Source organism: Helobdella robusta, assembly GCF_000326865.2.
Source record: "Helobdella robusta unplaced genomic scaffold HELROscaffold_36, whole genome shotgun sequence".
Taxonomy (NCBI): domain Eukaryota; kingdom Metazoa; phylum Annelida; class Clitellata; order Rhynchobdellida; family Glossiphoniidae; genus Helobdella; species Helobdella robusta.
The window spans coordinates 29000-42402 of record NW_008704742.1 but is presented as its reverse complement, the minus strand read 5'-3'; the positions used below and the strand labels follow the sequence as shown (position 1 = coordinate 42402).

Here is a 13403-nt window from a genome sequence, read left to right as displayed (position 1 = left end):
GTAAGAAAATCTCATGAAAAGTATTACATTTATCATTTTTTAATCGTGACTAGTGTTATGGAATTTTATTACAAGTGCTTGAACTTTTTTTTTGATCAGAAATGTTATTCTACAGTATTCTTTTTTAGTTATTGCGGATCGGCCACACCCATTCCTTATTTTTATGGCATTACAAGATTCCCTGCACAAGTTAAAGTGAACATTGGTTGATGCTACTCCAGCTTGCCTCCAATAAAGTTGATAACGGGATGAATAGGATAGGACAATTTTAGTGATGAAATCACCCGGCCCCGGCTCTTAAAAATAACTTTATTAATTATTATTAAAATAACAAGACATTGTGAGGAACAAAGTAAATAACAGCTTGAGTGATATTGACGAAGATAAAAAATGTTTCAATTAGGTTGACAAATCATGTGATGTAGTGTAGCTAGTTCATATACTGACAATGTTTTAAGCACATTGCCGTTAAAAATTTAGACTTCCTTAAGCATCCAGTGTCGCGTGTGTACGTGTACGTTATTGACTATTTGTTTTTTTTTCAATTATTTTTCTAGTAAAGCATTAGTTAACGTTTAAAGTCTATCTGTAATGACGTTTGTATTGTGTTGAATTAAAAATAGTATTATCAATGATAATAATTGTTTGATAATTAATCACCAGTCCTGGTCTTTAGACTGGTGTTAATTTATGTATCAATGTATAATGCATTGAATATATTTGCATATCGGCATTAAGCTTTTATGGCAACTAAACGTAAGATATAATATTTAGTGTACATATTTAAACGTATCATACAATCTATTTGGTTGTTGTGCTTGTTCAGTCATTCACTAACTTATTTTTTAATTGTAAGAGCACTTTTCAGATTTAAAAATTCATTGATAATTTGTAAATAGATTCATATTAACATTAACCATCACGGTATTCCGTATATATATATTATTTTTATCAATTTTTTAAATATTTTATAAAAATCGTTTCATGCTGTTATCAAGAACTTGTAGCTTTCTGGCTCTAATTATTATTTTTTAATTATCAGCCATTTCAAACTGAAGTCAGATTCATCTAAAAAATCAGTCATTTTATTTATTTTTGTTTTACACACACATATATATATACCTATTTTTTGCCTGTGATATTATTTAACTTAATTTATTTTTTCTCAATTATTTTTATATATTCCAGAAAAAATTACATGTGTAGACATGTACTGCATTATACACATAAAGACATATACATCCATTCATTCATGCATATATACATACATAGCTTTGCTGGATATGATAATGATAAATTTTAATAAAAATTTGGTTCAATTTCTTGCCAATTTTTAAAAACTAAGTTACGAGCTATTGAATTTAATTAGAATGAAAAGGGATTTAGACTGACTTCACACTAAATTTCAGTTAACATGTTCACTTTAGCGGTGAGCATGACATTTTTTAACAAAACACATAAAAAATCAAGCACTTCGATTTGAGTCACAATTCAATTATACCATGCATTTTTAAAAAGGAACAAATAATTTTTAAATATTTCATTTCTGATTACTTTTTTGCAACCTCGTAAATGAGAACAAGTTTCAAAAATTTTCTCTCAATCTATTCAACTACAATATTTGGTAAATTCTAAATTTGAAGCTTGAACTGAACAGCCCACAGCCATTATTAAACTAATGTATGAACAACCATTTAGTAAAATATTAGGAAATAAAAATGTTATAAAGATTAATTTTTTTAACTGAAAAATTGTTTTTTTTAAACTTTTAAAGAAATTCTATTGTAAAAAAATTAAACTGTTACAAATATTTTAAGTGATGCCTTCTCTTTCTTTAAACTCCTTCAACTTTTCGAGTCTCTCCTTTGTTTTTATTTTCTTCTGCTGCTTCAGTTTAGAATCTTCAGCCTTTTGAATGACTTCTTGGCTGAATGGTCCATTAAAATGGAAGTCTAGCTTCTTCTGCATGAGATAGCGGGCTATTTTTCTGTTCTCTTCCAATGATCTTGTCTGGTGACACTGTGGTCAAAAAATTAAACATTAACGTGTTAATTTGCCTTCTTTTGTTTATTATTATTATTGCAATATCTATCTATGTCCAGTATCTATTTGGTCATAGTATAATAAGATGTTAGACATTACAAGTAAATGATACATTAATTTTATTACATGTCTAGTATACTGTAAAAGCTTTTCTCCTTATTTCAACTCCCTTAAATTTATAAACTTTTGTTTTTTTTTCATTTCATCTACAATGATTTTTCATGTAGAAGTTACATCACCAACTAAATATGAAGCACCAAAATAACTTGCTGTTTGGTGAAATTTGGTTTTGGCACCCAATTTAAAATAGTGGGCTTTTGAGCTGCATTCAATTCAAAAGTTATATAGCACAACTATATAATAATAGTTAGTGTGGTGGCCCAACTTAAAATGGTTGACCTTGGTCAAATAAAACAGCATGAAGTAAATTAAAATTTATTTAATTTTTAAGGATAGGTTAGATACTCAAATAGAATGGAGGCACCTTAACAACAAGCCCAGTAGGGATGTGCCTGAGTACAACATTATTGTTTGTTTTATTGGTGGCTTGTCCTCCAGGCCCTCCACCTCTCACATGCATCTCCTCGATTTCATTTTCTACCAGACTGGGATAAATAAACTTCTTTTCACCCAAATAATTTAGCCGAGTAACTTGAGTTACATTTATCTGAATAAATAACGTTTTAATGTAGTTAATCTAAATGTAAATATAAATTTAATATAATGATCAAAGAAAGAAAAATTATAAAGTGAATCAACTTTCATTTGTAAGAAGGGAATCAGGAGACATAAAAATAAACCGGAAACGTTGATATATTAACAAACTGATCATTTTGGACACTTCCTTTAACTAAGTGGTCAGTCAGTTCCTTGATGCATGGACGAACAAGCGCATTAATATCTCAAATGTAAAAATAAACATTTTGTTAATAACTTAGGACAGTTAACACTTCGTCATTATGATCCAAATATTAAAAAGTCCTAAGTAAATCATGCTAAATTTTCAACAGCCTAAGAAAGAAAACAAATTTCTAAGAAATAATTTGAATAAGTTGCTAAGCTTACAATGGTAACTTGATTTTAAAATGGAAGAAATAGCAGATCAATATAATATGGTGAGTTTTTCAAGTATTCTCGTTTATTCTGAACAAACAATAAATATAAATTTGTTTGAAGTAGTTTGGTAGTCTCAATGCTTGAGTGAAGTAGAAGTAGTTGCAACACTAAACCTTAGGTTAATCAATGACTATTCGATTACTAATTACTGAAACTGTTGGGCTAGCTATTATTATAGTCATTGTTATGACACCAACACCCATAATCTATGCTAACATTAAAATTTGATATAATAATGGGTATAATTCAGTAAAATAATAACTAAGCAAGCAGTTAAAATTTTGAGATATTAAAAAATGAAAGTAACTGATATATATATATATATATATATATATATATATATATATATATATATATATATATATAATCTTTTAGCATAGCTGCTTTGCCTCTTTGTTGTAATTTATATTATAATACTTCATAATATGTTAGGGTTTGTATTAAATCTAAATCATTTTTGTGCAACTTTGCAGCATTTCAACACAATGAAAAGGTTATCTTTACTTACATTATTTATCTTAAAATTTGAAGGAATTTTGATTTATTATTTTATAAAGTACTTTTTTAAAGTTTGTTAAACATCATTGTGTCAGAAAGTTTAAGATGTGGAGATTTTTTAAAAGGTTCAAATCTATCAAAATCAATTTGAAATATTTTAATTAGAAAAGAAAACATGAAAAGGAAAAATAAAAAATTATATCTTTATGGGGGTTTATATTTATTCTACTGGTTAACTACTCCTTTAGAAATATAAATATTAAAATTTAAAACTTTAAAATTAAGTTCAGAAGACAGAAGAGTCTCTTTTGAATTTAAATATTGACTAACACACTTTTACAGTCTTTACTTTTTACTAAAGTCTGAATCTAAAACTCAGAGTGCAGTGCATTCTTACCTGTTAAGAGTTAAACAGTAAGAGTTAGAGTTTAGAGACAACTGTGTAGTAAACTGTTTTGTCAAACAGGCGTTGCAAAAGCATCTGTGTTTCAAGCCGTTTAATTTAACAACTCCTACACAGCTTTGAAAAGTGCTTCATTTTCATTGAAAAACGCTATAATATATATATCACTCAGTCGTTACTACGACACCATGAGTCAAAATAAATGCATATATATTTTTCAAAAAAGAGCGCTTCTACGGGTCGTTGTGTTTGTCAACAAAGAAGACTAAACTGGAACAAAGTAGTCCACAGTCAGCTGATTGAAGCAAGGCACCCTTTAACTAAAAGTAAAAGCCATTAAAAAAATTACTTGTAACAGTTTATTAGAAAAACTGAACCCACAACTGCAAGCATCATTTAGAATTTTCAGGGAGCAAGATCTTATCATAACTTGGTGGTCGATAAATAAACTTTAAAGAGCGAACTCAAACATTAGGGTTACATCAGTTAAGTTAGACGAGGAAATTTAAATCTTCGTCTTTAATGTAACTTATATATTATATAAATATATATATGCAAAACACCAAAAAACAAAAATTTTGATTTTGAACTCAAGAATGATTTAGAAAAATCGAAAAGTTAAACAGGAAGTTAACTAATGCCGAACATGCTGTGATTTTCATCAATAATTGCATTTCTGACAGTCTTAATCCAATATATTATATATATATAAATATATATATGTATATATATATATAGGAATATTCTTGAATCATTTATTGAAATAACAGGTTTTGAAATTAGGAATTACAATAGAGACACTGTTTTCCAAGATCAGTTAATGGAGTCCTTACTATAATTGAAATGTATCTACTTTCCATTATACATCTACTTTCCGTTAAATATCTACTTTCCTTTTAATATGACTCGCCGCCAAACAGGATTCTCGTCTTTGGTCATTTTCATTGAACGTTCCCAGCCCAGTCTTACGATAATAATTACTCACTTTTCCCACATGTATTATACCGGCGCGAAATAACGGTGAGGAGGAACCGTGAGCAATGTCTTTTATTTCATTTTTTTTACATCCTCGTATTATTGTTCGTTTTGCGAGTTTTAGGTGGAGCCCAGTTGAATTTTTAAAATTGGTCTAAAATTTATTTGATTGATTGATCGATCGATCGATTGTAAATTTCACACTTATCTAGATTTCGTGCATTTAAATTAAAAGCCGTTTTGATGTTATAATTAAAGAATGAATCGATTGTAAATTAAAAACGAGGCGGACAATTAATTAAATGAGCAACCACTTAGAATTTATATCGAAAACGTTCAAACTTTCAAAAAAGGCCGCTGACTCATTTTCATCCGTTCATTTTCCCGCCATCTTCACAATCTGGACACAACGTAAAGAAACATGAAACTCCGTTATTTTTAAACTGAATTTTATTTACAATCAAAATTTATTTAAAAAAAGTGATATTTATAAATAATTCCAGATATTATTTATTATCAATGTAACAAAGTTTATATAAAATAAAGTTAATCAAATGGAATCGTTTGAATGTTTCAACATTGACGTCAAAAATGTAATGAAAATTGGAACGACGTTCACAGAAGCGTGTTGTACTGAACGAGTTAGAACATCAAAACAACGCACATAAACTATAACTAGCAGATGTTTGCAAACACTACAACTATTTGCTCACCATTAACAATCACAACGACAGTTAATGTGACAAAAATGTTAAATATATTCGTAAAATGAATAAATAACACACACAATAAAAAAAATTAACAACTTTTTAAAGTACGCTTCCTCAAATCAAACTGATTGTCGTTCCTGGCTAGATGGTTAACTTGCGACAGCTTCTGCTCGTCATCTTCTTCAGCAGGACCGCTGGATACCTCACCGTCCGCCAACAATTCTGGAAACAGCTCCTCCAGCACTGCGTCCAACAACGTGTAAGATAACTGCACAGCCATTGCATTTTAGGAATGTTTTTACGTGGTAACAAATCTTTAAACATCAAATTAATGGAAATTTATTTTCAATGAAACTTTCTCTGCGATAAAAAACTCAAGGGTATTAGACGTACAACTTGTTTTGAGAAAGAGGTTATAATTTGCAGTCCATTGATATAACGTAATTTTTATTCTTCAAAAATTAAAATTTGGCAGATGCAGAATCCGTTACAACATACAAGACCAGTGCGAATCTAGGGGGTGCCGCACCCCGTTATGAGCAGTTTTTTAATAAAAGTCAGAAAAAGGACCGTTTTAGGTAAAAAATCGACCCAAAATTGGATGTGATAAATAAAAAAGGTCGTCAGCCCAGCTACCACAAATTTCGCCCCTCCCGTTAAAATTTAACCATTTTCAAAATTATGACTCCCCCCTCAAAGTTGTCTAGATCCACCACTGTGCAAGACCATATTAAAAATAGAGTGAAAAGGGTTACATATGGAAAATAGATTTAATGTAAAAACAATCATCTAACAATCTAACTAAACGCTTCGAGAAACCTGACATTACAATAAAAGTAAACTTGCGTTGAACATTTGAAACTTCCATTGCTTTAAAAACTCCTTAGCTATTGACAAAGATTAATTGAAAATCTAAAAGTATACGAACGTGTTTGTTGAGTCGAGGCCGTTGGAGTACATCAAACAATAATTTGGTTCCTTTCTTGTGTTTTTCTGACCCGACCACCCGGACAAACACATCTGCCCAATACAGCATGTACAGTCATTGATATTATATCATAATAAGCAAATGTCTGGAATAAACACATATAAACTACATTCTAAATATCCATGGAGTGCGTACTTGGACACATCAAATAGATCGCATTTGTCACCGTCAACAAAAAGTAGCCCAACGTGAATCAGAATCAATCAATCAATCAATCAATCAATCAATCAATCAATCAATCAATCAATCAATCAATCAATCAATCAATCAATCAATCAATCAATCAATCAATCAATCAGCTTATAAAGCGCTATTTCCGCGATGTTCAACAGCGCTCCTCAATGAATTTTGAAAACAGATGGGTCTTGAGATCCGCTCTGAACTTCGCAAGTGATGGAGAAGTAGTCAGAGAAGTAGGTAGAGAGTTCCAGAGAAAAGGACCAGAAAAAGCAAAAGCGGATTTAGCAAAAAAGTGTTTAACACGAGTTAAGAAAAAGCGAGAAGAAGAAGACGATCGTAAACCGGGGCGTTTAGGTTCAATTAATATATCTGATAAATACTTAGGAAATAATTTAGATTGAGACTTATACATGAACGTGCAAATTTTAAAAATTATTCTATATTTTATAGGTAGCCAGTGCAAGAGAACAAGATATGGAGATATATGAGAAAAAAAAGGGGCACGAGCAACTAGACGAGCAGCAGAGTTAAAAACTTTTCTTTAAAGGATAGAGTATAGAGTCAAGAAGACCATAGTAGAGCGAGTTACAGAAGACTAATGAGATCAAATAAATACTTGGAATGTAGTTGAGTAAATCTTTAAATGCTTCTTTTTGCCTTTTCTTCTTGTCCTCTTCTGATCTGTCATCATATTTAGTATATAAATGTAAATAAATAAATATATATATAAATAAATAAATAAATAAATAAATAAATATATATATATATATATATATATAGATATGATATAAAATATATATAAATATATATATTTGATAAAATCCACTGAATTTTTAGCTTTTGAAAGTTTACGATTGAGCTTTCAATATTTCTAACATTTATCTTATATTTCTAATGATAAGAATATTATTTTAAAATCTTAACACTCGTTTTAACATTACTACGTTTTTTGATATGAATCAAATCGCAATTTGTATATAGATAAATCAGAAAATTAATAACAGTAAAATTTCGAAAAATAAATACAGATGAGTTTAACGAATGAAATGAAATGACAATGATGACAGTTAAAATTTATATGCGAATATTATGCAAACCTTGGGGGATCGGTATCATAAAATATTGCATCTGTTTAGTTTAAAAATTAGTTTAGTAACTATCAAATAAATTAATAACTAATACATTTTTTAAATCAAATAATCAACAAAAACAGTTTTGTTTAACTCTAATGTTCAGATGATTAGTAGTAATTTTCAAGCAGGAACATTGTGAAGTTGACTACTTAGCACATTCAGCTGTCTACATATAATCAAGGATGCGTTAAAACCTCGAACCACACGTTTTAGCAGCCCATTTCAATTCCCACGTTTAAAATCTACTCATTTGACCTTCCACCTTTTATAAGTTTATATCGAAAATGCGAAAAATTTGAGTTTTCGAATGAATTAGTAAAATAAACGTTACATGAACCCGCACGTGTTAATGAAATAAAAAGTGAAAGAAAGAAGCAGACAAAGCAGAGCAGCCGACCTCTGAGTAGGTGAATAATCTTGACGACGTAATGTTCCGTGAGAGCTTGCTGCAGTTTCCTGTTCAGGTACCAATCCAGGTAGGTGTCGATGGTGTTTCTCAGTAGCATCCTCAACGATAGGAACAGCTGCATCAACCAATCAGGTGACTCGTAAATGGAATTACCTACATTTGAGGTTTATGATTGGTCAGTTAATTAATGATTATTAATTAAACTAAATGCGACAAATAACTTGTCATACTATGGGCATACAAAACACACACACACCACACACACACACGCACACACACTGACTTGATGACTAACATAAATAGAGTAACGAGTCAAAATAGCTGGTGATGTTGTCAACAAAACATTTTTCACTAGGAGCGCTGCCTCCATTGCCAGCGTCATAATCATCCTCCCTGTCATCAGCATCTTCATCACCATCACCAGTGAACATTGTGTTACTGTCAACGATAGCGTATGGCAGGTCTTCAAAGTTTCCGTTGTTGTTGTATATTGAGTTGATCATCTACACGCATAAAAACAGTTGTGAGTGATTTAAATACCAAAGTATTCAAATTCTCCGAATGCTATTTTAACTAGTACTAAGAGTTAATCATTTGAATCAGTCAGCGTTCACTGAACAGTAAATGTCATTCAGTCGTTAATATGTTTGTGTGATGGTATTCACATTTCTGTCATAATAGTAGAAAAGTGCAATTTTTTACATGTACATACAAAATTAAAAATGTACTTTCATTAATGAAGACATTGAGGAACTTACTACAAGCAACGACAACAAAATGTCTTCAACACCTACAACATAGAAAACACGATACAGACATACCTTCTCACTGGATATGGACAGTGTATCGGAATCTCTGTCTACCTGCTTGCCACTGCATGTTGAAATTTAAATGTATTCCATCGTCAACCATTATATGCAAGTGCTGTTTAATTTTTTCGTACTTATGAAGCAGAATAAACTAATTTTTTCTTCTTAAACAAGCACACGTAAGATTCTCAATAAGAAACAAATATAACCTTATGATAATAAGGTTATATTTGTTGTTGTTACATCCGAAACAACCGAATAAACAGCCAAGCGAGATTAAACATAAAACCTTCCTTAACATCAGCTCCTTAAATCAATTCATATCGTAAAGAAATATTATTAAAGTATATGATTCAACCCAATTGCAATGCAGTCTCTCTTTTCAAATATGGCCTCCTACTTCGTGATGTACGTACTGGCACTGCAGCTACTACGTTCTCTCAAAATTATTTCAAATGCACCCCCCTCTCAAGATAAACTTTTTGATCTCCTCAATAGAATAACTTGTTCAACACTCGTTTGTTAAGCATTCATTGTGCCAGCACTTTTATTTTATTACATTGAACCAACCAATCAACAACTAACCAACCAGACAGCCAGCCAGCCAACCAACCAATCAGCCAGTTGACCAACCTTGATTTGGACTTGCTTGATTCAGTGGATTGCAGGAAGGTTTTCAAAAAAGGCTCCAAATGCTGGCCTTTCTAATTGGAATCATCATTATATTAATGTTATACCGTTGTATCATCAACTCAAAAATGTGATATTATCAACCAATTAATATAATTATTATTTAATATTATTATATAAATATATATTTTCATCTCCACCATTCGTTAGCGCCAACATTAACAAATATTATTTCGACAATTTTGGCTTTATAGACGTGCAGCAGCAGCAATGATCACATGTCTGAGTGTAAAAATTTCGTCATCGGCACATCAACAGCGCACATTTCCAACCTCTCTCACCAGCTTCATTGCGCCGCTCTTCATCTTCTTACCTGAAACATTTTATAACACATTAAAATTCGAACTATTATCATCAGCATTCAGTTCAACAACATCAACTTCATCACCAATGAGGCCTTAAAAACGCAACCACCACAAAACACATTATTCTGATTATCATCAACCCCAAAGGACTGGCAACAAAATTTTTGATTTGGTCGAATAAAATACAGGAGAAAGCGCAATAAGTTCAAGCATTTAAAACATTTTTTTAATGAAAGTTATTCATGTTTTACAAGTCTCATAAAGAAATGAAACATTTTGTTTATCCAAGGAAACGTTTCAGCTGAGATTACAGCCAAATATTTTGTTCTAGTCCAACTGTACGATTGAACGTACGATTGGAAGTAAGGTTAAATGTATGATTGAATGTATGACTTGAAGTATGATTGAATGTATGACTTGAAGTATGATTGAATGTATGACTTGAGGTATGATTGAATGTATGACTTGAAGTATGATTGAATGTATGACTGGAAGTATGATTGAATGCCTGACTTGAGGTATGATTGAATGCATGACTGAAAGTATGATTGAATGCATGACTTGAAGTATGAAAAGAAAATAACAGGGTGTGATACTACTTGGAAGATAGGATAACAAAGATTTACGTAACGATAAGAAAATAAAGACTCACAGGTAAATCGACTCCATCTGAAAGGAGGCGAAGAAGTGACTTTGAAGTTGAAATGAATGTTACATGTGGAAATAAACACGGCATGAGTTTTAAAGGATAAAGCTGCATTGACATTTTTACAACACACGAGCAAGCAACGAATGCAATAAATGCAGCTTTTTAATTTAAAGCCTCGTACAAAACATCTAAAAACCAACAAACCTAAATTGACATCAAGAAAACTGGTTGTGAACTCTTGGTTGGAAGTGAGGAAGCCGTAAACCAGCTGACTTCCTCGCAAGTTTGGCTTCGACAACAAAATCTGAACACATGAAATAAACAAATGTTTTTTCGGCATGTATAATGTGAAAATTATCAGAAGGATAATTGTTGATGTAGAGGCTAAAGAAATGTTTACTTATATACCAATGCAATTATTTTTAAAGATCACTGCGTTTTCGGCATTAATCAAATTGTAGTTGAGTTTCTCAATTTTTCTAACGAGACTTTTATCATCTTGATGAAGTTTATTAAGGTTAAATAAAAAACTTTTAATTTTTGACAAAACATTACTAATAACGTTATTACTACAGAAAAGCTCTTTTCGGCATCGACTGCCATCATCAGTGTAGTTATATAGTATACTATACAACTACACTGATGTATAACTATATAGTATACTATACAACTACACTGATGTATAACTATATAGTATACTATACAACTACACTGATGTATAACTATATAGTATACTATATAACTACACTGATGTATAACTATATAGTATACTATACAACTACACTGATGTATAACTATATAGTATACTATACAACTACACTGATGATGGCAGTCGATGTCGAAAAGAGCTTTTCTGTAGTAATAACGTTATTAGTAATGTTTTGTCAAAAATGTCAAATATTGAAAGTTTTTTATTTAATCTTAATAAACTTCATCAAGATGATAAAAGTCTCGTAACAAGTTGAATAATGCCGAAAACGCAGTGATCTTTATAAATAATTGTATTTATGATAGTCTAAACCCAAAATTTATATACCAGTGATACACATCTTATCAACTCTAAGAATGAATATTGACGCTAACGTGAGAGCAAGTTTATAACTCCATTAGGTATTTTATACGAATCAATTGAACAACCAGCATTGAGACAAAAGAAGTACACAACACGAAAAGGAATCACTTAAAATTATTGAATAGCAGAGAAATATCAAATAAACGAACCCTGAGAAATGATTCGAACTCGGTCCTCAGATTTTCAAAAAAGATTTTACTTTTAGGTACAAATGTTTTTTTGGCTGGTAACTGACAATCATCAAATTCACCTGAATTCAAGATTGTTCAATTAGAAACATTACGTACATGTTTGTTCAATTAAAAAACATTAATTACGTGTTTTTCAAATCCGAAACATTACATACGTAAAATTATAAGCTGGCTTAAATTAATACTCAAATTGCCGATATCAGGGTAGAACATTACGAAATAAATTAAAGATACACTACGCATACGTTTGTTCAATTAGATTTTACTACTAATTGTCTCTTAATTTCTTAATTATTTCTCAAAAGTATCAAGTATCAACAACACACACACACACACACAAACACAAACTCACACACACAGCGCATGTGAATACGTGTGATTCGACGCATCAAACACATTGCATGTCGTAGGTGGGGATCTCTTGCATTCAAACCTAGTTACTGCAGGGAAGCCCTCATTCCGAGAATTGCGATAATAAGAAATAAGAAAGCGATATGACATTAAGAAATGAATTCAATTTGCTTATTATTCGCCACGACGATCAAAAGATAACATGTTATATTTTTCTATTTTTGACATTTGTGTTAAATTTTTTGGTCAAGTGACTTTTATTTGATGTATCATGTTGACCTTATCAGCTCCGTTAAAATGTTGATACGAAGTTCACCGGGCCAGCTAGTAATTTACTATTATTATATATAATAATAATGTCATTTTATATAGCGCCATGGCAAGCGACTGAGACGCATTATCATTATTACAACGAACACACAGTGCATAAAATGCATGTGATAGGCGGGGATCTTTTTTTTGCATTCAAACCCGGACTCTGCATCAACAACAATACCAGGCACCTTAGCCATTACACCATCGCGCCCAATGGTGTAATGGCTCGTGTAATATAAAAAGCAAACAAACCGTGAAATTCTTTCAGTTTGTTTTCCAGGACATAAAATTCATGATACCTCCTATAGATGTAAGAAACGTTCCAAGTTAAATTTGCTCACGTGTCGTCAACTCACGCATCGTGAACATCAATTGTTAGTCAGTAGTCTAATTATCTTCATAAAAGATTATGATTTAAATCCAACTTCACATTGTAATAAATTCTAATCAAAATACCTCAAGCAAAACATTACAAAAATTACAAAACTATCATCAAGCATCAAATACAGCATGATAAACAACATCGATGTCGGACCTTTCAATGAGCCAACTCTCTTGCTCGAAGA

General features: G+C 31.1%; 2 protein-coding genes across 2 annotated transcripts; both read right to left on the bottom strand.

Moving 5' to 3' along the window:
• Positions 1-1473: 1473 nt before the first annotated feature.
• On the bottom strand, positions 1474-4516 carry HELRODRAFT_101144 (hypothetical protein). Its single transcript, XM_009023334.1, has 3 exons — positions 4410-4516; positions 2528-2710; positions 1474-2019 (listed from the first exon to the last, which is right to left on the bottom strand). Exons 1-3 carry the CDS (start codon positions 4485-4487, stop codon positions 1813-1815), a joined length of 468 nt encoding a protein of 155 aa, XP_009021582.1. The 5' UTR covers positions 4488-4516; the 3' UTR covers positions 1474-1812.
• Positions 4517-5833: 1317 nt separating this feature from the next.
• Positions 5834-13147, bottom strand: HELRODRAFT_83318 (hypothetical protein; the record flags this gene model as incomplete). Its single annotated transcript, XM_009023333.1, has 11 exons — positions 5834-6013; positions 6674-6765; positions 7530-7594; positions 8011-8041; positions 8444-8608; positions 8751-8918; positions 9878-9968; positions 10227-10259; positions 11105-11212; positions 12130-12230; positions 13090-13147. Coding segments are annotated over 11 exons (1092 nt in total), but the record flags the coding sequence as incomplete, so codon positions are not given.
• Positions 13148-13403: the final 256 nt, after the last annotated feature.

Bases quoted from the DNA above. Each gene is read 5' to 3' on its own strand.
- HELRODRAFT_101144 (XM_009023334.1), bottom strand. From the start codon at position 4,487: ATGATAAGATCTTGCTCCCTGAAAATTCTAAATGATGCTTGCAGTTGT. The intron at 2,711-4,409 runs GTAATTTTTTTA...TTATTTATTCAG, and splicing joins TTTCTAATAAACTGTTACAA to ATAAATGTAACTCAAGTTAC. The intron at 2,020-2,527 runs GTGCCTCCATTC...TTTTGACCACAG, and splicing joins CTACTGGGCTTGTTGTTAAG to TGTCACCAGACAAGATCATT.